General features: G+C 35.5%; 2 protein-coding genes and 1 non-coding gene across 7 annotated transcripts in view; 1 reads left to right on the plus strand and 2 right to left on the minus strand.

Moving 5' to 3' along the window:
- The first annotated feature begins 437 nt into the window (after positions 1-437).
- On the plus strand, positions 438-6,985 carry LOC692980 (translin). Its single transcript, NM_001046817.1, has 7 exons — positions 438-586; positions 1,325-1,412; positions 2,355-2,451; positions 4,296-4,411; positions 5,421-5,503; positions 6,042-6,133; positions 6,806-6,985. Exons 1-7 carry the CDS (start codon positions 509-511, stop codon positions 6,957-6,959), a joined length of 708 nt encoding a protein of 235 aa, NP_001040282.1. The 5' UTR covers positions 438-508; the 3' UTR covers positions 6,960-6,985.
- Positions 6,986-9,025: 2,040 nt separating this feature from the next.
- Positions 9,026-27,035, minus strand: part of LOC101742758 (uncharacterized) — a 32,650-nt gene continuing 14,640 nt past the window's right edge. For all 5 annotated transcript variants that reach the window (XM_004933200.5, XM_012696464.4, XM_038015818.2 and 2 more), the window contains 4 exons: positions 26,436-26,523; positions 24,944-25,260; positions 23,286-23,732; positions 9,026-22,808 (listed from right to left, as the gene is read on the minus strand). In XM_004933200.5, coding sequence (XP_004933257.1) covers positions 21,995-22,808; positions 23,286-23,732; positions 24,944-25,260; positions 26,436-26,523 — 1,666 coding nt within the window. In that variant the 3' untranslated portion in view covers positions 9,026-21,994. The remainder of the gene's footprint in view (positions 22,809-23,285; positions 23,733-24,943; positions 25,261-26,435; positions 26,524-27,035) is intronic.
- Positions 11,166-11,272, minus strand: LOC119629979 (U6 spliceosomal RNA). Its single transcript, XR_005245821.1, has one exon. It is a non-coding gene; the product is annotated as a U6 spliceosomal RNA (small nuclear RNA).

Raw genomic sequence — 27,035 nt, forward strand, 5'->3', positions numbered from 1 at the left:
GTAAGAAGTAAATTGCGGAACAGGAAGGCTGGTCCACTTTTAAATGCCATTATTTTTATAAAAAATAGGCTTAAAGTTATTGATGTAAAGTGTTTCAACTATGAATTACCAAGCGATGTCATAGCAGCTATTGGTCAAAACACAAAATACTCTTACAAAACCACACGACCACAGCCATCAACACCGTTAGCGTCGACATCATCGACGGTAGCATCTACGAGTAAGAATGAGAAGTTGTAGAAGATTTTTAATTTGATAGTCTAGAATTATAATTTACACATTTGTTTTCTCGATGTTTCCTCTTCTAATTCTTATTCTTACTCTTCTGATTAAAAACCTCGTAGGAGGTTCGGCCCTCGGCCCGGAAAAAAAAAGAAAAAAAAAAAAAAAGCGCCTTAAAAAAAACCTGAGGTGGCAACACTGACAGTTTGTTATTTAGCAGGCACTGTAAAAATAAGCATTGTGAAATAAAATTAAAGAACCACGCTTGTTAATAAAACACGTAAAAATGTGCGATAATGAATTGATCAATAAAATATTCAGTGACTTCCAAAAGAATCTCGACCAAGAACAAGAACTACGCGAGGTATAGTAAATTTGCCGGGTTTTATAGATTGTCTGTTTTGAAGTCGTAATGGCTTGTGGGATAAGACTCCCGGTGTACTTGTCTAAGTGATTAAGTGACGCGACTATGCCAGTGTTCACATTCCACAGGCAGGTATAACATTTTCTAATGAAATACGTACATAACACATGTTTTCGAAAGATTTAGACAATGAGGGAATGGCGCCGTCAGAGAAAATTTTAAATTTTTAAGTTTTTTTTGCTTACCCATCTGCCCATAGACTCGAGGGACTATTCAGATTTCATCTTGAAGGACGGGTGAGCACACGGGGCTCATCTTAAAAGAATTTACCTAAAATAGCATTTCTTTGCTGAATCTACCACCGGATCGGAAACGCGATTTACTGAAAAGATCCGACGTGAAATTCAGTGGATTAGGTAGTTGCGGTACGCATTTCTTCATTAGATCACTTCCAACATTAGGAGTATATTAAGTTTTCTTCGTTTTACCAATGACTAAAGTGTCATTTGTCAACATTTAAATATTGTCATAAAATTTAGTTTAGAGAGAACGCGAGATTAAACGGTACAAGTAGTTTTGATTATCTTAGTTTCCATCTTTCAAGAAATTCAATGGTAATCACATTGTCATCTCCAAGGGCTTGGGTAACTGTATAACACCGGTGGAAAAATACCCTCATTCACTCAACTTAACAAAAAAAAGTATTGAAGTTTCAAGTTAATGTTAATATAATTACAGACGATTCGGACTATATGTAAAGAGGTTGACCAAATTTCTCGGGAAGCGACCACAGTGCTCCAAGTAATACACTACAATGAAGCCGGCAGTAAGTTTCATATGAGGCCTATAAAATCAAAGGCAGCTAAATTCAAGTCTGTCAAATATTCAGGTAAACTAAAAAAATCGGCCCTAAACACGTCATTACGGATCCTCCCGATCCATTGAAGTGCTGCTCTTGCTAGGGCCAGTGTTAGCAACACTCTCGGTTTGAGAATCTGAAATAACTTTGTTCGGATAGCTACGATATTCTTTATTTTAAAGTAGACTTATAAAGAATGAGAATATTACTAATAATCTGAATTTTAAATGATAAAACTTCGTTTATTAGTACCTTAGTACAGAGTAAAAATAAAATATTTGAACTGAATTTGTTAGAGATTTAGATGCATTTGTTATAACATGAAAACTAAACCGTGTAAACAAGATAGCGCCATTGTTAATCCATTTTACGACATTAAGGCGTTTAGCTGCCTATGATTTTATAGGCCTCATATACAGTAATACCCCATATAATACAGTACTCATACAACATGTGTTGTACCCCATATAAAATAGAGTTTACCCACTACACTATATTATTATACTACATCTCTGTATATACTAAAAGTATTCTCAACTTCATTTTAGTAAAATGCACATAATTAATTTGAAATAAACTCTTTAACGGGAAACATTATATAGAGTTATATGGGCATGGGTTTTAAAAGCATTCATGAAATGATAAGTACAGTGTTTGATCACCATTTCAATTGGTAAACAGTGACTTGGCTATGCTTCTGGCATCGCCGACGTCCAAGAGCGACGGTAACCAATCACCATCAGGTGAATCGTATGCTCGACTGCCTAAAACGGCAATAAAAAATATATAGTTCAAATAAAACTTGAAGTGGCACATTGATTAAAGGTTGTCGAGTGACGTTGAGGCTACACTTTTGTCATAGTACTTTGAACACATTCAAATGAAAACGGTAATTTCCTAATCAAACAGTTGCTCCGGCATGTGGCAAAGCTCGTCTACTTTTCGAGAAGGCCCACGATGGATACGCAAGACTGAAAGATGCTGTACCACCAACCGATTACTTCAAGTAATGTGATTGTCAGAATATTTTTAAAATTATTATTTATTGTCATTATTATTAGGGAGTCCAACACTCATATAAATATTAGCCTATCCACTAAGTACATGTATTTTCTACATGGATACCAAGTTTCAAGTCAATCGGATGCATGGTTCAGTAGTTATAACGGAACATCCATAAAACCACTGTAGATTTGTATATTAGTAGTATAGATTGCAAGGTCCTAAACCTTTAATTTTACAGTTATTCATATTATTAATTGTCAAACATGTAGTTTTTTATTATTATTAACATGTTGAACGCCACATGAAAAATCGAGTATTTTTATTCAGGCTACAGTGCTCACCGGTGAGCCTTATACTGAACTGTTCGGGTCATGAGGACCCGTGAACCCATGGTTCTCAAATACAATAGAAAGTTCTAGTTATTATCAAGATTATAGGCTTTTAAAATATCTTTAATGACTAGACGGTAAAAGTCACAAAATGTTTATCGACCGTGCAAATTATTGGACTTTATAAATTTTAATTCTAAGATATTCATTCGAAAGTTGATAAAAATACTGACTGCCTGATTTCGGCTTGGCCGGAATTATATAGTACGCTAAGCCCACCGGTGGGCTGCAAAGCGTTCAACGTGTTAAGCAATTCCTGTTATAATTATGGATTTTGTTTCTTTGCCGTTTGATGGTAACCGGTTACTGTTGACCATGGACGTTAGCAATGCCAGGTACGCGGCTAAGTTGCCACCCACAGCTCAGTGATGGGCGTAACTAGTTACTTTTGTAATCTAATTAGTAATTAAGCTACAAAATAATTTAATTACAATGTAATCTGATTATATAGTAATCAATTACATTGTAATTAGAATTACTTTGGATTTGAAAGTAATTGAATACAATTTATTTAATTGCAATATAACTAAATTACAATCTAACCTAATTACATAGTAATCAATTACATCGTAAATCGTAATTACTTTGAATATAACACTTGTAATAAAAACACTTATTTATATATATCATACATCGATTTTTTAGATAGGGAGGTTTTATGTACTTCAATAAAAATAAATAGGTAAGGCTCACTTCATAGTGAACTAGAAAGGAAGGTGTGTGGAGTGGGGGACGACTTTGCTTTTTCTTTTCGACTTTTTTTTGTTTTCGTACGCTACTATCATTAATTGTCCGAAAGTCAACCAACCGCCTGTCAGACGAAATGTTTGAAAAAAAGAGTCATATTAAAAGTAATTTAAATTATAAATCAGCAAAATAATGTTGTATAATTTAATCTGCCAATGATTAATTTAAAAAAAAACGTAAAATGATAAAAGATTATAAAAAAATAAAAATAAAATGTGTTTCATTTTTGCGTTTGTCAAAAAAGTTATTAGTAGGACATTTTTTGTAAGGTTACCTAACATAACATAACAGAATAGTTATGTGATCAATTATCAGTAATTATAAGTAATTTGTTTCAAATACATAAGTAATCTGTTACAGTTAATGTAATTAGATTAACTTATAATCGAATTACTTTATAACTGATTACAATAAGTACTCGCTGTAATCAGTTACTTAAGTAACCTGTTACAAAGTATCTCAATTACCAATTACAATGTAACTGTAATTTGTAATTATTAATCTGATTACTTTTTGCCCATCACTGCCACAGCTTTATATGTACCGAGTTATTATAGGGAATATTTATTCTGATTTTTTTCATGTAGGTATATAAAGTTTTGCTTATAATGCAACTGCATATCAATAATACAAATAAAAATACACTATAAATTTTGAAATTTATATGCCAGTATTGTACTCAAGAGTTGAAACGGAAATTCCATTTCAGGTATCAGGATCACTGGAGATTCATGACCCAACGCTACTGTTATCTGATAGCGCTCACTATATGGCTAGAGAAGGGAATCCTGGCTTCACACGAGACCATGGCTGAAATATTAGGTGGTATGTGTTACACAATATTATTATTGGGCATCTTGGCTTAGTAGAATGGCGCTACCTTTTATCCCGAACAAAAATTTCACTGCGACGCTTAATTGAGTCGACTATTATCAAAGCCGGCAATGTGACTTTTGGACAATTATTGGTAAATCCGAAAAACGAATTATTGACTTTGTATTCCATTGGCAGTCACAAAACTCTTCTGAAAGACATCTTAGATAAATAACAGGTTAAGTATTAACCTTTATTTAATGCAGATTTTGAACCGTATTCTTTGAAGGAGACGATTATATTCAAATCAATCTGTATTGACATATCAATAATTTTTTTTTGTCCAAATGCACAGATTGCCACCTTTGATAATAGACGACTCAATTAGCGTTAGAAAAATTAATTGACACTTGTTATCCTTTGTGATTCGGAGGAAGCCGCGACTAACAGGGTATTCACGTAAATTAGGCTGTTTGAATTTTTAATTTAATTTAATTTTAATGATAAAATGTTATTTCTTACACTGGGCATCTTATCTTCGGGTTAAGTCTTCGGATAAGACTTAGGATTCAGTGTGTTGTTTTATCAACGGCCGTCTGGTGTAGTGGTAAGTCACATGGTCACTACACTAGGGGGTCGCGGGTTCGAATCCGGCCAAGGGAAGATATTTGTATGATAAATATAAATCTCTTTTCCAGGGTTATGGATGTATATTAAATATATGTATGTGTATAATAAAAATCTTACATTTATTTCCGTTATCTGGTACTTGTAACACAAGTTCTTTACGAACTTATCACGGGACCAGTTAACGTGGCGTGATTGTTAGTAAATATTTATTTATTTATTATTTATTATTATTTCATTTAATTTCATCCTAATTGATTAAAGTTTTATTATTCTTCATATTATAATAGTATAAGAAGAGAATCCATGACTTGGCTTAAAGGTCTTTTTTACCAGGCCACAATATTGATATATTAGATACGAGAGTAAAAATAGATATTATACTATTTTCCAGTTAGTCCAGTGGAGTTAAAAGAAGGTTTCCATTTGGACATTGAAGACTATCTGATTGGGCTATTGACGATGTGCTCAGAATTGGTACGTAACAAAATCAATATTAAAATACTATGAAAACAAATTCTATTCATAAATTTTTCAAGATTACACATTATTTTGAGATTGAGATTATATGAATAAGAACTTTTAAAATATTGAATAAGTTGATTTCGGCTTATTTACTGTGATGACAGCATTCTTTACCTGAACCTATGGATATATCAGTCTAATGTCACCATTTACTTACTGGTGGTATGACCTCTTGTGAGTCCGCGCGGGTAGGTACCACCGCCCTGCCTATTTCTGCCGTGAAGCAGTAATGCGTTTCGGTTTGAAGGGTGGGGAAGCCGTTGAAACTATACTGAGACCTTAGAACTTATATCTCAAGGTGGGTGGCGCATTTACATTGTAGATGTCTATGGGCTCCGGTAACCACTTAACACCATGTGGACTGTGAGCTCGTCCACCCGAGTAATCATAAAAAAAGCATTATATACAGAAGAGTTTATTTGCTTTGAGACATTTATTGTTAATCCATTCCCCCCCCCAACCCCCCGTGAACACGTGACGTCCGTTTCAGTCTCGTCTGGCCGTGAACTCGGTGACCCGCGGCGACTACGAGCGCCCCCTGAGGATCTCCAAGTTCGTGATGGAACTGAACGCCGGCTTCAGGTGAGTCGGAGTTGTGGCCACCTCCAGCCTTGACACCTGATCGTGTAGGGGACCTCTTATTGTAGCTTAGACTAGCTGTCCCGGCAGACTTCGTAGTGCCTCAACCGATAAATAAAAGACCTAAACTTTTGTATAAAATAAACTTAAAACAAACAAAAGGAATCCGTCCGACGGGGGACACATCAAAGGGAAAACAAAATTGTTATTTTTATTTAATTCTGAGCGTTTTCATATTTATCTACATTTTAAACCTTCTCTGGACTTCCACAAATAATTCAAGACCAAAATTAGCCGAATCGGTCCAGCCGTTCTGGAGTTTTAGCGAGACTAACGAACAGCAATTCATTTTTATTGTAGCTTATATTAGGTCGGTTCATTATTTAATTGAAAGTCAAATTTGATATGTTTTACTGGTGGTAAGACGTATTGTGAGTCCGCGCGGGTGGGTACCACCGCCCTGCCTATTTCTGCCGTGAAGCAGTAATGCGTTTCGGTTTGAAGGGTGGGGCAGCCGTTGTAACTATACTGAGACCTTAGAACTTATGTATCAAGGTGGGTGGCGCATTTACGTCGTATATGTCTCTGGGCTCCAGTAACCACTTAACACCAGGTGGGCTGTGAGATCGTCCACCCATCTAAGCAATAAAAAAAAACTCTCTTTCTCATTCGCAGGCTATTGAACTTGAAGAACGATCATTTGCGCAAACGCTTCGACGCCCTAAAGTACGACGTGAAGAAAATAGAGGAAGTCGTCTACGATCTCAGCATCAGGGGGCTGCTGCCCAAGGGCGATGCGGACCACGGACCAGAACACGAACATAAATAATAAATAAATAACATTCTTAAACAAAATATGCGTTTTATTGTGTGCCTACAATAAATTCTTGAAGCCAAACTGTGTTCAGTGTGCTTAGTGCGAGTTTTTTAACGTTCTCGATAGCGTAAAAGTTAACTCAGATTTGTATGGAGTTGGGACGTTTGCGTACGTTTGCCGCTAGGGGCGCTGTTCCAACTGCATACAAAATTGGGCTAACTTTTACGCTATCGAGAACGTTAAAAATCTCGCACTAAGCACACTGGAAGAACATTGCATATTTCTAATTCCCAGAGGTCGTTATCGAAGGCGATTACATTGTTTACTACCAGGCAAGCCGCTTCCTTCACTGTGCAAGCTCCATTGATATGTCAACGAGCTTTTAAATATTATATTTGAATCATCCACTGTTACAATCCCAGATAACACCGCACTGTCTCTTTCACACTTTCTTTATTTAGTTCTGTTCACTTTTAAAGCGGTTTTGCTTGTTGTCAAATAAACGATTTGTTCAATTGGAAATTTTCGATTTGTATTTTATAAAGTATCGAAGGTAAACGTTCCGACTTTATTTCATTTTTTTAACTGACGATTGCAAGAAAGCGTGAAAGAGACAGTGCGGTGTTATCTGGGATTGTAACAGTGGATGATTCAATTAAATATTTAAAAGCTCGTTGACATATCAATGGAGCTTGCACAGTGAAGGAAGCGGCTTGCCTGGTAGTAAACAATGTAATTTGAAGTCGTCGTGGCCTAGAGGATAAGACGTCCGGTGCATTCGTATGTAGCGATGCACCGGTGTTCGAATCCCGCTGGCGGGGACCAATTTTTCTAATGAAATACGTACTTAACAAATGTTCACGATTGACTTCCACGGTGAAGGAATAACATCGTGTAAAAAAAATCAAACCCGCTAAATTATAAATTGCGTAATTACTGGTGGTAGGACCTCTTGTGAGTCCGCACGGGTAGGTACCACCTCCCTGCCTATTTCAGCCGTGAAGCAGTAATGCGTTTCGGTTTGAAGGGTGGGGCAGCCGTTGTAACTATACTGAGACCTTACAACTTATATCTCAAGGTGCGTGGCGCATTTACGTTGTAGATGTCTATGGGCTCCAGTTACCACTTAACACCAGGTGGGCTGTGAGCTCGTCCACTCATTTAAGCCATAAAAAAAAATCGCCTTCGATAACGACCTCTGCTAATATGAAATATGCAAAGTTCTTTCAGTGTGCTTAGTGAGAGTTTTTTAACGTTCTCGATAGCGTAAAAGTTAACTCAAATTTGTATGGAGTTGGAACGTTTGCCTGCGTTTGCCGCTAAGAGCGCTGTTCCAACTCCATACAAATTTGAGTTAACTTTTACGATATCGAGAAGTTAAACAAACTCGCACTAAGCACACAGGTTTCCGTACTCACAGATAGAGGCGCTTTTAGCCAGACACAGATTAATGTCCTTGCCGTTGAGACACTAACGGTTCTCAAATTTAGTAGGACAAAATATTTAAATGGCATTAAAATCATAATATTTATTTTATTTATTACACTTCATGTAAAATTTACATTGGCGGACTTAACACCTAAGGCATTCTCTACCAGTCAACCAAAGGTAGTGCAGAGTAAATAGTGGTGGTGCAATGAAATTTAGATTAAGTTACGAATACATACAAAAAAACTTTATATACATATATACAACATCACATATACATACATATATACACACATACATACATATAATAGTTCATACAGTATTAAAAGGAATATATTAATAAATTTCCTTAACAAATAAATTCATCTTAATAAGTTCATGACGATTCCGCTAACTTTTCCAACAGCATTCGCCGAACCCTTAACTTAAACGTGCAACGGTTAGTAATAGTCCTGGGGACAACGAATTAATAGGCTATTGAGAGAGAGAACGTAGGGCCCGCTCATGGCTGGAGTGAAGATATTGAAAATAGGAAGTTAGATAGGATACTTACCACACTAAGGATTAGTTGTGATTCAGAGTAACGACAAATATTTGTAGCTAACAATTAATATAGTCTATAAAGAACAAATGTAATAAAACAATAAAAGAACACAATTGACACAGACATTTATTCAAACATCGATTACATAAAATGCAACATTCATCTATTATTTAAATATTTTCTAAGAAAGGTACGGGGCGCAAGGAGAAACTTGGGAAGGAGTAGGCGGAAGATGTTTGGGGCGTCATCATGGATCGTTAACTCATTTCGGTAAAATCACTTAAGTATATTTTTTTGATATAAGTAATCATGGTTTGGATAGTGTATTTTTATATGGCAAATTATTTAATTGCATAATGGAATGGAATCTTGTTTGGTTTTCCTTTACCCATTTTTTATATACTGTGCTATAGATGTTTTGTAGTGTTGATTTAACAAATAAATAAAAAAAGGGTGCGTGTACTTATGTACGCGCGTAAGAAGTTATACTCTATTTTTATTAATTTTTATTTATTAAAATTTTAATCAATTTGAAAAAAAATCGATTAAACGACATCCTCAAACACGCATATTGGACATCCCTTTTCTTGACATCGTATAAATTCGGTAATTCTCGGTACGGTTCGGAAAGTTCACCTGCGGCTATATTCAGACTTGCCAAGTTACATCGGTCGTATTGTAATGAGCGATTTAGTGGGCAACTTCATTTCTGTTAATTTTGTGTCACGGTGCGCGGGCATCGTAAAATTTCATTCTCATCAATTTTTCATAACGCGCCTAAAGAAGTATAACTTCAAAAAAAGAATATATTTAAACATGGCGACAGCAATGAATATTGCATTTTTTTAAAGATATTTACTGATTCCCCTTTTACTTAATTGTTACTAATGATTTAATCTAAATTATCTTTGGAGACTTCGGAAGTTGATTATAGTAATGAATTAACGTCGAGGGATGAAAGTCAATTAGATTTATGCGACTTTTATCTTTGTAACTAGCTGACCCGGCAGACTTCGTAATGCCTCAATCGATAAACAAAAGACCTAAACTTTTGTATAAAATAAACTTAAAACAAACAAAAGGAATCGGTCCGACGGGGGACACATCAAAGGGAAAACAAAATTGTTATTTTTATTTAATTCCGAACATTTTCATATTTATCTACCTTTTAAACCTTCTCTGGACTTCCGCAAATAATTCAAGACCAAAATTAGCCAAATCGGTCCAGCCGTTCTCGAGTTTTAGCGAGACTAACGAACAACAATTCATTTTTATATATATAGATTGATAGATAGATTAAAGGTTCTTCTATTTGGATTAGTATCAACAGTTCGATGTTTTTAGTTGAATCTCAATTAAGTTTACTCAATTCAAATAGGTGAAGGAGTTTTTTTGTTGTGATATTTTTTTCCAAATTTTTAACTTTAAATGGCTCCTGTAAAATGACACAAATGTCGCTTCAAATAAATAGCCTTTCACCTGTCGACGTGTTTTTTGTTTGTCTTAGCTTGTTGTTATTGTAAGCCCATTTATTTTTACAAGGTCTATCTCAGACCCTATAGGCATCAACAACGGAAATGCCATCACTCACCTTGAGACATGCTCTAAATGTCAATTCTACAGTACGATTGTCCCTTTTTAATACGCTTTTATTAGCTTCAGACGTATGTATGTTAGTATGTAGCGTAATTTTTGTACATGATTTTGACCCCCTTCAGAACGTCGGATTAACTCGAAATTTGGTTATACCTATTAAGGACCGATGACAATTCAATACTTAAAGAAAAAATTGAAATTTTTTTTTTGTAAAAATTGAAAATCAACTAAAAAATGAAGGACGTTTTTTTACAATAAAATCATTTTTTCTTACACTATTTTTAATTCAAATTTATTAAAATTTATTTACTATTTTTTAGTTGGATTTTCTATAAAAGCGTATTTTGTTAGTTTTTTTTAAACTATGTATGTATTTGAATGCGCTACTACATCGCGGCAGAAATAGACAGAGTGGTGGTAATTTTTTTGAAATGTAGGATTACTGGTGGATCCGACGCCTTTCCGATTTCACCAGGACAGAAGAAGGGCGAGCAAAGGCTCAGCCAGGATGGGAATTGCTAACAGCTTTGGCGAGGGTCTTCAAAAGAGACCTAACAACTTAAGGGCTGCTGCTTCTTTAATGAATAGTGTGGTGATACTTATTTTCAGGAAGTTCACAGGACTTGTCTAGAAATAGATGAAATTGTTCAAAAAATGTGGAACGCTTCACGATTTTGCGTGTCATCCTTGCGCAGGGGCCATGCTAATCTTCTCTGTATCGTTCCAATTTTAGTATATGTACTGCCGAAGCAAGTACATTAGATGATACTCTTGAATTGTATATATACTTAAGAAACATAAAATTGTTCATAGCGCGATTCACAATTTCCTTACAAATTGCTCTTTAACGATTACCTTACGGATATTATTATAAATATTTTTAAAATAATATGCAATAATAATATTGTACAACTCAAAATATATATAAAATTTACAGTAATTAATTAAAAAACTAATCAAAACAAAAATCAAACTTCTACTTGTAATGCAGCGCCATCTATTGGTCTTTATACGCTATTAGGTTCCCTTGGCGTGTTTCGTGTCCCATCTTCGGGTAATTTCACGTTATTCCATCCATTATTACCATTTACCCTTAAATTAGTAAAAAAATATCCGAACATACTATTGTTTTAAACGATTTATCAGTTTCTAACTTGAGTTTCAAAAATTATACAATTATCGAACGACAGACAAAGATGAACAAGCAGAAAAACGCAGTTTTTCATTTTTGAAATATTAATATTAAATAATCACGAATACATATTCAATGAGTTTTAATGTTTTTACGAAAATTATTAAACACAGATTAACTTTGACTTTTTTTTACTTCAATCATGACCGCCAAAAGTTATCGGAATAATATTCTTGTTGTAAGTGATATCATAGAAAAAAAAAAGAAATTATAAAACCTCCTTTTTAGTAGGAGTCTTTAAAAAATATCGTGTGTTTGAAATTAATAAATTTAAAATAAAAATAATATGTACATGACATACTTAAACTACGAAAACGAATTGAGGTTCAGTGAATCATAGATTAAGCAATAGAACTATAGTAAAATAGATTTAACTGAGATTTTTTTTTTTTCCTTTTTCGTTACAATAAAGTTTTTTTATTCAGATTACATTCATGAGACCGTATTTCGTATTCAAGTGTATTTGCAATAGTCAGAATAAATTATTTGTGTACGATGGGAGTGAAATAATTATAATGCGCCTGGCTGATATTTTGCTGTTTCTCTTAAACCTATTGCTCCATCAGTTTCAAAGGCGCCATTATGGACCTCGACAAATAACAATATTTATAATGAAATTAATCTTAATGGTTGTAAATGATGACTTAATTCATAGTTTTGAAAAATCATCTAAAATTCACGGCGATTTTTTCCTTAGTTTGATATGTACTTACGTTTGTTTGTAACGGAAGCTCTGAACGACAATTTCAGGCTTCAATACGACCGATTGACTTGACAATTTACGCACGCGTCAAAGACCGATGACATTTAATAACTTTATAACTTCGCTGTAATATCTCGGCCGGTATCAACATGATAAAAAAATCAAAACAATTGTTAGTTCCATTTGCTATATAAGTGTGTTTTGCTTGTTTATATTTTAAACCAGTTTTTTTTTTCTATTAAGTTCATCAATCGAATATAGTTTTTTACATTAAGCATTGGTACATGTGGTCTGTTTTTTTTGTGTTTAGATGTAAACCAGTAGTTTCCAAACTTATTTTGTCTACTGCCCACTTTGAGAATAAATTCAATTTTAGTGCCCCCATTTTTTCATCTAGTTACAAACCACTATAACAATAGCTCAGTCGGTGTTTAAGAGTCCTCCTAGATGTTATTACAAATTGTCTCCCAAACCTCTACACAACGCCCCCGTATTTTTCTGGGTCTCTTACCGCCCCCCCTTAGGCATGCAGCGCCCACAAGGGGGCTTTATCGCCCACTTTGGGAAAGGCTGATGTAAACGTTTTCAAGTTACTCACTTTTAAGCGGTCAAGGCGCAATGATCTTCACTAGTACGGTGACGTATAAAGACACGCTACCGCGTCTTAGGCAACCTTCTTTCTAGAAGGATCGACCAAAAAAAAAACGTCTAATTTTCGCGGTTTTTCCGACTATTTCTTTGAAAAATGGCTTATTGCCTCTATCTCTGGATTACCGCGTCACCGAACGTGAATTTTAGATGTTTTCATGTTATTTAGATAATTTAAGATGCAATTTTAATCGTATTCGGAAGGACCCGTTGCTCTGTGAATTTATAATTCGAAATAAATTTTTACTTTTACATGTTTCGGTGTATTAAAATTTGTAAAAAATAAAAATTACTTGTTTCTTTGGTAGTAATAGCAGTTTTGTAATGTCCACATATTATGTGTTTTATGTGGGTACAAATATGTACCAAAGAATATAATTAATTGGACACATCATCGTCGTCAATCTAAGCCTCTTCGAGGAGTGAAAAACTATTTTAGGTTTAAGTGACATTTTTTTTAATACGCAACCTTTGTAATTAAAGATATATTATTATGTTTTTAAATAATACTAAATGTATTAGTAAAAAAAATTCGATGTTTTTAATTAAACTTCAATAAAATTTACCCAATTCAAATAGCTGAAGATATTTTTTGTTAAAACATTTTTTTTCCAAATTTTAAACTTTAAATCCTGCAAAGTTGCAAAAATGTCGCTTATATCAAACAGCTTTTCACGCCTCTCCTTTATGTTTTGATAATCCGCATTTGTCATATTATTGTCATTAAAATAAGCAGGATTGTGGTACCTACTCGAATGCACTTACATTATATAGCCAGTAGCGACGCTTGCTTCATTTTTATTATATGAATAACTCTAACCCAATGAGTTAATGGTAAAAATTTCGAATATTAATTCTTATTAAAATTAATTAATATTAAATTTTACTGATGGTAGGACCTCTTGTGAGTCCGCACGGGTAGGTACCACCACCCTGTGTATTTCTGCCGTGAAGCAGTAATGCGCTTCGGTTTGAAGGGTGGGGCACCCGTTGTAACTATACTGAGATCTTAGAACTTATATCTCAAGGTGGGTGGCGCATTTACGTTGTAGTTGTCTATGGGCTCCAGTAACCACTTAGTACCAGATGGGCTGTGGTAAGCTCTTACACCTACATAAAAAAAATTGGGTCTTCATTGCTGGACGTCGGAATAAAAAAATAATGATATATTCAATGTGTCGTCGTAAAAATTGAGCATAAAACTGGAGGAACTGTTCTTCGTAATTAGTAAAAATAATCCTAATTATATTTACATACAAAGGTACATTGATAAAAAATATTGTTTTTTTTTTTAGGAATAAAATAATTTCTAATTAAAAACTAATTATAATTAACAACTTATTGTATTTACAATGGAAGGACGTGGATTACAATATATATGTATAATATTAAAAAAAACGAAACTCATACGTTGAAACGGGAAGTCTTTTCATGAATACATAACCCTGTTCGCCAGAATGGTAGTCGTAATGAAAACAATTTTGGAACAACGCACGACCGACCCCTCCGGAGGTTCATGACGTAATGAGACTATGTTCCAAAATGTCAGCCTGGGTCGAAAAAGAAATGGCGGATTGAATATAGTTTTTAAAACTGGAGCGTAGTTTTCGAAGAGAACAATTATTATAATAATACATAGAATTTTTACAATATCTACTGATGAAACTTATTACCTTAAAATATTACTGATTAGGCCTTAAAATGTGGGGAATATAACAGGGATATTTAACTGTAGCGATGAATATAGACAAAAATAACCACGGAACTTTGTACTCCAAGTAATTTTTTTCTGGCGACTTCGTGCAAGCAACTTTATCTTACGTATTAATTTGCGCGCTTATTATTATTATAAATCAAATGTAATGGAATAAAAAACCCATAAAATAAGATGAATCTAAACACTAAATAAAATCACAGCCGGAAAAACCTGTAAATAAACATACGCCACATTTTTGAAATCGGTCAAAAAACATATAGATTTAGCGTTATTGACCATGCCCATCGCTAATTTTTTACGATAAAAAAAAACACGTGTGGCACTTGATGCTGCCGCTGTAAAGCTATTGAATAACATTTTTTTATCAACTTATGCAATTGTAATTAGACAATAATAATTTAATATTAAAACATTAATAGAATAAGATCACGCTATGTTTATAAACATTAACAAAAGCAAAAAAATTACTGTCCCTTTCACACTCATAAGCTAGACCACGCGAGAGAGAGATGGGCAGACTTTTCATGATGCGTATGCAGTGCGACGTCACGCCACGTACTTATTCACAAATACTACACAAGCGCAATGTGTTGAACGCGAGCTACATGGTAGGTTTTATTTTCGTTACGAAATTTCTTGATTCGGTCACCGCGCTCAAAGCCCGCGATAAAAGTTTTGCAATAACTTAAAAACTTATTTCATGCGTAGGGAGCAGGCTTTATTTGTGTTAATCAGAATTATGTAAAGTTATTCGTTTATTTGCAGTGTGTTTTTTTTATGTTAGAAGAATTACTGCTGGCCCGAAGGCCTCTCCAGTTTCAACAGGGCAGGTGGGCGAGCAAAGGTTCAGCCAGGAGGGGTGAGGATCCAGGATCTCGGTTATTGATTTTTTTTAATACTGGCAACTGATTCAGTGACATTTATAGTTTTGGTAATGAAATGATCGATGTCGTAACATTAAACCTATTTCGATCATGCTGTCAAAATTCGATAAAGTATACGGTACACGCTAATCTTGTAAATCCACTACACTACCGGCACGCTATGATGGCAATTTTGACGTTTGTCCACTCATGAAGTTTCCTATTAATAGTAATAACATTTGAAGGAGCAAATCGCTGTTCTTTATTGCCAATAGTGATGTGCAGTTGGTCATAAAATTTCTCGAATGTATTTTATTAGGACACAAAATTTGTAATTTATTTCTATCGATCGATATCTAATCGATTTCTAAACTATTATATATTAGCGTCCCGCGAACAACTTTTTTTTATAACATTATAATTATTGGTGTACTTATTTACCACATAGCTCTATAGGATCGCTGGCATTAAATACATATACTCTGGTGTGGCACCTTTTTTTGACCTATTTTTGTATTAATTTGTTTCTTGTGTGCATATAAAGTAGGTATATTCATTTTCATTCCAATATTCAGATCGTTCAAGTATATTAAGTAAGCATTTATAGTTTTGTTTTAAATTAAACCTTTTTAATCAGGTACTAAGTACTTGCAATAAGAACTTATAGATTTCATTCTTTTTTTTTCGAGAACAAATTGTCATTTCACAGCACTATTGTAATGTCAAAACGGCCTTGATAGCGTGGCGATAGTGTAAGATCATTTTAAGTCAGCGGGCTTGGCGAAGTTTATCTAACTAGAGTCATACTCCCGTGGTTACAGCTAGAGATTGAAACAAGAACATTGTCAGTAATTCAGAGGTTAATAATACATAATTATATAACGCAATTAAAATACAACAGTCGTACAAACTAATATAAGCGATCTTATACAACATCGACTAAGGGTCCTTAACCTAATAAGCTTTCATTGATAGACAGAGAAAGCTTTTTTTTAATGAATTTATTTTTTATTTTTTTGTACTTCCAACAGCGTCGGTGCTCTGCTCAAAGATGACCTAAACTTTAGTTTTTTTCGTTGAATAATACGTAATATTGTTTGTAAAAAATATCTTAGTACATATTTAATACCTAGTATTTAATAGCCGATATTTTGTGGTCTGAAATTAGTACTAAAGACTAGAGTTAGTTGGCTACACACGAGCCGTATACGCCGTTGCAAAGCAAAGCATGCATCTAAGTACAATAATTTAATATAGATTTACATTGAGAGATAAACCCCGAGTCTTACGATGGATGGCGGCATTCACATTTTCACGTCTATATGCTCAATTCAAGAAGTCAATCGTGAACATTTGTTGAATACGTATTCGATTAGAAAATTTGGTGCGCGAATACACCAGACGTCTTATCCTTTAGGCCACGACGACTTCGTGGCTTAATCTCAAAGTACCAACCTATTGCTTTTGATCCAGACTGTCCCTCCACGGTGTTTTCGGAGCACTATGATGCTCAATGGTAGGCGGCGACTTGGCTGTGCCCCTGGCATTGCTGACTTCCATTAGCAACGGTAACCACTTACCATCCGATGGACCGTATGCTCGACTGCCTACAAAGGCAATAAAAAAGAACCTTCAACGTGGTACGCGCGTGATATTCTGATGAGGGTGTGAATGAAAAAAGCACAAGCTCAAACGCGATCACAAGCTAACTTTAATTTTACACGCACGAGTAGGTGCCACCACCCTACCTACTTCTGCCGTGAAGCAGTAATGCGTTTCGGTTTGAAGGGTGAGGCAGCTGTTGTAACTATACTGAGACGTTAGAACATAAATCTCAAGGTGGGTGGCGCATTTACGTTGTAGATGTCTATTGGCTCCAATAACCACTTAACACCAGGTGGTCTGTGATCTCGTCCACCCATCTTAGCAATAAAAAAAAGCACAATTGTTAACAAACCAGACGACTTGTAGTAATGGCTTCTATCTCTATATTCAAAGTGCTCATATATCGACGTACATGGACCGTGTGTGGCTAATTAAGAAAATACTCTTTTTAATTCGAATTCGTCATATATTAGTTGATATATTTGTTGTTGATATTACAAGTACCCTAAATCCGGATTTTGTACTTGTGATCCGAAAGAAACTATTCTTAGGCGATCAGTAATGTAGACTAGGTGATATTTAATATTTTCATGATCCTAGTATTGTAAAAATATTATGCTCTCGTGTCTATCAATGATTATTCTAATAAGCGTCGACACTCACCAAGACGAACCGGAACATATCGATGTGACGACTGAGCTCAAATTTCTGGGCTTCTACTGTTTATGGTCAAATCAAGGCTAGGTTTTAATGCACCTATTGAGTTGTTTATGGTTTCTAGAATACTCATTAGTAGATATTATGTTTCGGTTCGAGTCAACAAGCGTTTTAATCTACGTTCATAAGGCGACATAAATGACTTTTTTATCAAGTACTACTGGTGGCCCGGAGGTCTTTCCAGTTTCCAAGACAGGTTACCAAGACAGGTGGGCGAGCAAAGGCTCAGCCAGGAGATTGGATTAGCTAATAGCCACCCGAGCGCCTCCAGAGGAGACCTAACAACTCAAGGGCAACTGCTTCGCGAATGAATCTAAAGTGACTCGTAGAAAAACTGTAACAGCGGTTACACTTTGCCATATTGCAAGACCGCGCGACCATAATTACTCGCCTTACGAACGTAATATTAAGCGTGGAATTTTTCCTACTAAATATTATATTATACCTTATTATTAGTAGAGAATTAGTCTATAAACAAACACATTCTCGTGTACATAATCAAAACGATTACGACAATAGGACCCGACAAATATGCCAACAATCGTGTCAGCCAGCACATTGGCCCAATATTGGCTGGTCATTTCGTGGACAATAATAACCGACCACTGCTCTGTTAAGAGCTTAAAAATACCGCGTCACATAGCGGACACTCCTAAAAACTCCACTCACATTCCTAATACGTTGACCGCCAAGTCAATGCCTTGGCAAAACTGTCCAAATCCAATTAGTTTCACCATCAAATAGCATTCACAACCACCATATACAATCAGGAAGCTACCTTGAAACTTCCTTTTCGTTCAAGTTATTGACAACGTCAATATATAATAACTACTCACAGAATGTTCCAGAGACTCTTTATTTTATTCTTTCAGTGTGCTTAGTGTGAGTTTTTTAACGTTCTCGTAACTCAAATTTGTATGCAGTTAGAACAGCGCCCCTAGCGGCAAACGTAGGGAAACATTCCAAATCCATACAAATATGAGTTAACTTTTACGCTATCGAGAATGTTAAAAAACTCGCACTAAGCGCACTGAAGTATTTCTAAAGACGGTACTAGGGCCCCCGGTCATGCCATAGCGATCCCGTGAATGATAAACCGGTCAATTCCGGGCCACGACCTCAAAACGTCCGAAAGTCAAACTCAAGGAGCACGGAACACGAGATATGGCACTGGCCGTAAATTAGGCCGTATATAAAATATACATACATTATGTACACAATTTATATATATATAAATAAATAGCTCACAACTCATTGTTCGAATAGCTGTCTGTATACAATAGTTGCACAAGACTGGATATTTTAAATCAGCAGTCCATTTAGCGCAATGCTCCTTAAAATAAATTTGATTGAATTTTCATTGTCTTTTAATAACTTCAATACACAGTGTATTTAGATGATAGCCCTTATTGAATACAAACAGCTTTATTTAAAGTTAAATTTACACTTATTAATATATAACACGCATATATATATATATATTTCAATATGAAATAATTAAGCGTACAACACAGTCTTTTCGATAGCCGATGTTAATATTAAATCCGGTATCGTTAAGTGAGCGTTTCGCTTAATATCTTGACTGCATTTAAAATTCGAATGCTCAACGTATACCTAATACACTGACTTAAAACCTACATTTTTTTTGTGTGTGGCAGCCCCGAGTATAGATTAGTTTACTATATTCGAATACGGAATCAATACGGACACTTGTCAATGTTTTTTTAATTTTCACAGACCCTTCACTAACACGTAGAACGCATTTGAATACTTCTTACGTAAATACTTAGTGTAGATAATAGACATACCATATTGAATCGAAGTTAGTGATGTGCATTGACGAAATTTAGGGTTTTCGATCCGTGAAAGACTCTTTAGTTTTAGTATGGTAATCGACTTAATCTTTTTTTTATCATTTCGATCTTACACTGCGATCAAAGGATTATGAACCGTATTTTTGATACGAATAGAGTCGACCATGATATCGAGTTTTTTGGGACTTACCACTTTTTTTTTTAATTTTTTCTTTTTTTTCTTAAAACGTACTCTATATGTACATATATCGGTTATATACCTAATGAATACAGACTATATACATACTGGCTACTGTTTAAAATCGTTATTTTTTTACGTCGTAATTTCGACGAATACGTTTGGCACACAGATCATAGAAACAATGTGATCTGTGGTTTGGCACTTGTTTTCCAAAGCACGGCGACAAGACTTTCAAGTTCTCACGGATGGACGTCATTTAGAAATTTAAGCTCCGAGCTTTTTTGCGTTAAAAACGAATGAGAATAGTTCTTTCAATAGTGACGTCATCGTGTGTTAAAAATAAGGTGGGTAGCACACGTCCGGCTTTCTTTGCCACAGCGCTATCAATGATATTGAAGAAAATCATTGTCGCCGCGCGTATAGTTAGCTTTAACATTCGAATTTCGAAACAAGTATTTAATTACTAAAAGAAAAAAAAGATACAAAATATTATCTTTGAAATTGGTAATTAAAGTAAAAAAACAACAACACTACTTTTGTTAACCAATAAAAAAAAATCCTAAAAATTAAATAACATTTACTTAGTTACCGTTTTTTTTTTTACTTTTCTACCAAAAGAATTTTAACATCTGGCAATACTTTACTTTTTTTTTTCAACCCTCATAAGCCCTTATCCTCTACGTTTATCACTCGTTTTGTTTTTATTTTAGTCTCCCTAGACGTTAACAGCATCCCTGTAACTCCATAAATAAATAAAAAATACAATTAGGAAAGTTAAAGCCGAGAAAAGACACTGTTGTTTTAATACATATATATAAATATATACATATTAACTACTCATGCTTTTCCATTTTCGTTCTAAATTAGTTTAAAAAGACCGTGCTTTCGGAGCTGGTAAAATTTAGAAAAAGTATTAAATGTAGTTAGTACTTTCGCTTTAGATACTAAGGATTTAAATTTAAGTGAAATATCTAAGTTATTTGGTAATTATATTGTTTTTTTACGTATTTATACTGAAGTATGATCAATTTCATTTACAAAAATACAGGAATCGTGAAGTTAGTTTTTTTTTTACTTCTTAATATTGAAATATATTTAGATTATTGAAAAAAGAAAAAATGCTTACAAGATCTTTTTCTTTTATGTAAAATTTTATGTAAACGTTGCTTTTCCGTATTTAAAAAAAAAAATATGCTGCTTAATAAATAATTTTCGACTGTAGTAAATTTTTTCTTTAGGTTTTATTTTTCCTAAATTTTTCATTATTGATCTGAAAACTCGTAAAAAAAAGTATTAGGGTTCGTTCTGAAAACTAAACTTTTCAATCCGGTTTGTTATTGAATCTTGAAGGATTAAAAACGTTTTTATATCAGCCGACACGATATATCGGTCCCGATAGAGTCGCCGATATCGAGCCACTACAAAAAGTGCACAGCGGTTATTTGCTGTTTTCATTTTTAAAATTCTCGTTTTAAATTGACGAAAAATAATAATCGCGCTAGAATCATTACGGTATCAAATGTTGGAATATGGCTCTAACGTCGTCATGTGTAAATGACGAAACCTACACTTGTTATGTCGACATATTATGTCAAAATTATCGTATCGAAGGAAGGACCCTTGTAAACAAGACTTAGATCACAAAAACAAAAGAGATATTTTATTATGAAGTTACAATCCAACTCATTTTTCAATCGTTCCTATTTTATTTTTTATATTTCACCCAGATCATGCCAGTAATTTATTGTAGCCAAGAATAAAGTAGTGCCAACATGACGATCGTATCAGTAAAACAGTAGTGCCAATATTATAGCTTAAAAAATTAAGAACATTAATAATTATCATTATCAACATCAATCGATCATATCTCCATGTTTTTATGACCTACAAATATTCATACTAATTTATAATAGACGGCAGATAATTCTAAACATTCAATAACACTACATTAATCTTAATAATACGTTCGAAAAACTATATACATAAATATATATATTTTTTTCAATTTTTTTTTTCATTTTTTTTTTCTACTACAACATTCAATCGCACAGATAACTAAATTCGTACGTATAATTGCCAGCGTTCAAAACGAATCCCGAATTTAGTAGGTAATTGAACGATTTCACGTCTATCTCGATTGTCAGCAGGACGAAGTTAAATTCGTAGGATTGCTGTCGTCCGACCACGGACCATCGCTTGGAGCGCAAACCCTTATTGTGCGCGGTCAAGGATCTTAGCAGACCGCACGCGCAATCCACATCCAAATTAACCATTTTATCGACGTGTATTTTCAACGACATTTTTATATTATTATCAGTCGAGACGCGTTTCACGTCCAACACCGATATCTCGTTCGCATCACAGGCCTCCCTGAGCCAATAGTAGCCGTTTTCGCTGTGGCAACACAGAACCAAACCGCCGTTATAAATGCCGTGGCATTTCAGGCCTTGATCGTCCAAATCCGTAGGCCTCGAGGCAAGCACCGAATGTATTTTGAGCAGGAAACCGTTATCGAGGACCTCGTCCGGATGATTTTTCGGCAACAGCAACACTTTTTGGTAGTTTTTGCGTTTTTTCCCTTTGGGGCGGGACGGGCTCGGTGTTGCCGGATTCGGAGCTACGGCTACGGAAGTGGACGCGGACGCTCCGTGCGAAGCGTCTTCCGCTGCATCAGGGTTCTCGGAGTCTCCCGCGTCCTCCTCGACACTGTCAGATTCGTCACGCTCTCCGAATATAGGATCGTAGGCAACAGCGTGATTCCTGTATATTGCCTTGTTATCCTTCTTAAGTTCAGAAGGACGTTTCTCGTTGGCATTGAATAAGGTCCTGTTTATCTTGCGCAGGACCACGGTGCTGTACAAACAAAATAACGTGGACATCAGATTTAAAATTATAAAAAAAATAAATAAAAAATCTAGTCGTTATCATATCCGAAATCTGAGTGAAAACGGGACTTTAAAACTTTTGTGACGTCATGGCTAATGTAACGCGTGCGAGCGAAAGAGATAGGCAGATGTTCCAAATTCAAATCCTCAATTTTAAAAGTACCAGCCAATTATAAAGGTGATACCAGTTTGCAAAGAGATATTCTTATTAATGGCAACATCTATTATTACAGATAAACTATCCACAAAATTAACTAGTGCTTAGAAAGATATTTTATTTAATTTTAATTTTACCTATTAATCTTGCCTATTTAGCTGCAAAGGATCCGTGCGTACTGAAGGTCGATGCACCGTCTCAGCGCCGACAACATTGATGTCCATGGACATCACTAACGATGTAACACCTTTACACAAAACTTAAGTTGATATAACAAAAAACACTCACTAGTCATTGTCGGCAAAGGCGGCATCTAAATACAGCTTCCCGACGCACTCCTGCGTCACGGTATACACGAGCCGCAGGAAGGAATCCTTCAAGGACCCGCTTCGTTTGTTCAACTGTAGCACGGCTTGACTCACAAACGCTCTCTCGGACCGAGTCAAAGTCGATTCGAAGTTTAACGAGCGCTCGATAACGGAACTCCTTGCGAACTGCATTATTTCTACCAAAATGGTAGTTTTGAATGATAACTCGTTTATCGTTTTCTTCGGGTAGAAACTCGGGCCGTACGGCAGGATCAGTCTATCCAAGATCTTCTTGTAAACATCGCTGGTAACGCGTGAGTCGGTTTGTTCGCCCGATATTATGGTATCGGCGATGTCCTTTATCATAGATTTACTTATCTTCTCGTCGTAGGAATGTGTTTTAGTGATCTTTTTAATTTTGAGTTGCCTGTAAAGGAAGCAAAAAAACTTCCATTTATCTATCTATATACATAAAAATGAATTGCTATTTGTTAGTCTCGCTAAAACACAAGAACGGCTGGACCGATTTGGCTAATTTTGGTCTTGAATCATTTGTGGAAGTCCAGAGAAGGTTTAAAAGGTTTAGATAAATATGAAAATGCTCGGAATTAAATAAAAATAACAATTTTGTTTTTCCCTTGTGTGTCCCCCATCCAAATGATTCCTTTCGTTTGTTTTAAGTTTCTTTTATACAAAAGCTTAGGTATTTTATTTATCGATTGAGGCACTACGAAGTCTGCCGGGTCAGTTAGTTTATTAATAGTTTTATTGAGTTATCATTTGATTGCATAGACGGATGAACGAGCTAAAGATCGTTAGGTGTTACGTGATTAGCGTAGGTCATAGATATCATCACAGTGTGAATTTCGCTACTTACTCGAGCCACGAGGTCTAAGTTCCAACTATATAGTTCTTTAAACTGAAATTCAAAATCGATACCCTACCTCACCACAGTAATTAGGTACGCAAATTATATAATTTTTTTCGAATTGCCGAGAGTAAAGTTATCTATCATATCTATTCCTGGCAACCCTGTATAATAGATAATCTGTACCGAACGAATTCTACGAGTTAACATGGACTTTTTGGCGGGAACGCGAGGAGTGAAGCTGTGCTTTGTTTTATTTTGCCTAATTAGTGTGTCTCCAGGTTTAAACGCGTAATAACGGTAGTTTATTAACTGTCTAATATCTGTGAAAGTGCACAAATGTGGGGAAATGAAACAAAGCCGCTGACGTAACTTCTCGAGATCCTCCAAAAAGTCCACTGAAAAATTCCCAGTAAATGACCACCATTTTACTGACATTATAATATTTCATCCCATATCATCTCATCTCATTTCATCTAAATTTCATATTATCATTTTTCTTCCGCACGGTGGCCGGCAAGAAGTGGATGAGGAGAGCCGCAGACCGTGCTCAGTGGTGTGGATTGGGAGAGACCTATGTCCTATGTCCTATCCTACCTAGAGACCTATGTCCTATATATGAGCAGTGGACGACTGTGGGCTGTTGATGATGATGATGATGATAACACCAAAAATATAAATTAAAATAAGACATGACTTAAAAGCCTTAGTTACCAGGTCATAAAATCCTAGAAAAAAAAAAACCAGTTAACATCACATTATGCACTCACTTTCTGTCTTTAGAGACGAAAGCCACAAACCGCACGTGGGGCACACCGACCAACTGATCGAGGATCTTCAACATTAGACCCGTCTCCTCCGGCTGCGACAGATTGAACTTGAGCCTGTTATTGACAGCTGTCAGGGCGTGATCGATGAAGCTCATCTCCTTCTTCTTCAGCTGCCTCTTGTAGTGAGCTTTCGTTTCGTCCAAGTCGTTAATCAGGAGGTACAGGATTAGGTTTAGCTGGTCCTGTCTGAAGGCGGACTTGGTCGCGGGTTCGGGTCGAGATGTAGACGGCGTGTGCCCTAAGCCGGTGCCTGATGCCTGGAATACGTGAATCTATACATTAACACGTGAAGCGAAAACTTTGTAGCCCTTTTTACGAAAATTACGCGGACGGAGGATTATATGGTCTTTTTTATTGCTTAAATGGGCGGACGAGCTCAGACATCTACAACGTAAATGAGCCACCCACCTTGAGATATAAGTTCTAAGTCTCAGTTTTACAATATAACGGCTGCATCGCCCTTTAAACTGAAAAACGCATTACTGCTTCACGGCAGAAATAGGCAGGGTGGTAGTACCTACCCGTGCGGACTCACAAGAAGTCCTATCACCAGTAAATTTCCCACACTTATAAAGAATATAGAGAAGAAGTGCAGAATGTTAATATATTTTTTAATTATGCATAAAAAATACATTCAATCAATATAAAAAGACATTACACACACTATCATGTATTTGACACAACACCTATACTCTTTGTTGATTGTCAAACTTTTGTCATTGTATAAAATCTGTGGCCAAATTGAGAATAAATTAATATTGTTTTGTATTTAATATTATTTGTCTATACTGTAGTCTAGGCGAAATCCGTGATTATAGAAGTCTTTGACAATAGAACCGTAAACATGTTCAAACTTATAGTTTCAATTAATTATAGTCGATTTTCGAATACTGAGGAACTACTAGTACATTAAAAATTTAAAAAGTTGGTTGAAAGTTTTTTTTTTAAATGGCAACATTCGCATGTTTGACGTTCATTGCAGGGCCGGTGCTGATATTCCCGGATGGGGGGCAATTTACTGTCTACGGAATGCTGATGAGATCTTTTTGCCATTGTTGCAATCGAGCCTGTGGCCCATCCCTTATTAGGTCAAGGTATTAGAGTGAAGCGTTCTCGTCGAACCCGTCGCTTGCGACGAAGGGCTCGACGAGAGAATCAACCCAGAGATACAGCCCACTGAGTTTCTCGGATCTTCTCAGTGGGTCGCGTTTCCGATTCGGTGGTAGATTCTGCGAAGCACTGCTCTTGCTAGGGCCAGTGTTAGCAACTCTCCCGGTTTGAGCCCCGTGAGCTCACCTACACGTCAAGGAGAAGCTGAAATAGCCTCTCAAGGCTATCAGAATAGGTAGGAAAAAAAATATTCGTGAAACAAAATGACAAATAAATCGACGATGTCATATCAGGTGTGTTGCGGGGGTCATGATGCACTCACCATTCTGAGCTGAGGTACCAATGGCTCTGTTATCCCATTGCCCCTCGCTCCCAGGGCTCCACCGTTCCATCCCATATTTTCCATCATCCTAAAATAGATAACTGTTTAATATCTGTGAAGGTACACAAATGTGGGAGAATGAATCAAAGCCGTTGGATGTAATTTCTCGGGATCCTCCAAAAAGTCCACTGAAAAAAATCTCAGTAAACGACCACCATTTTATTGACATTATATTTCATCCCATATCATCTCATCTCATTTTAATTCATTTCATTTCATGCCATGCCACGACGCTTCATATTAATCAGCTTCATTTCATTTCATAATATCATATTTAATAAAAAAACTATATATAAAAGATTAAGCTGTATGGTGTGATACCTTTGCCTTTCCATTTGAAAAAATAAAACTACTACTATTAAAATAGATAGTACGTCTACTGACTTCTTCATTATAAGTAAATGAGTTTTTTTTTAAATGATTGAAAGATTACTGGTGGCCCGGAGGCCTTTCCAGTTTCACCAGGACAGATGGGCGAGCAAAGGCTCAGCCAGGTAGGGTGGGATTTGCTGACAGAAGTAATGAGTATAAAAAGCCCGC

The sequence above is a fragment of the Bombyx mori genome, chromosome 2 (genome assembly GCF_030269925.1).
Source record: "Bombyx mori chromosome 2, ASM3026992v2".
Lineage (NCBI taxonomy): Eukaryota > Metazoa > Arthropoda > Insecta > Lepidoptera > Bombycidae > Bombyx > Bombyx mori.

Coding starts and splice junctions, on each gene's coding strand:
- LOC692980 (NM_001046817.1), top strand. CDS start 509: ATGTGCGATAATGAATTGATCAATAAAATATTCAGTGACTTCCAAAAG. Junction 587..1,324: donor AAGAACAAGAACTACGCGAG/GTATAGTAAATT, acceptor ATATAATTACAG/ACGATTCGGACTATATGTAA. Junction 2,452..4,295: donor CCACCAACCGATTACTTCAA/GTAATGTGATTG, acceptor ATTCCATTTCAG/GTATCAGGATCACTGGAGAT.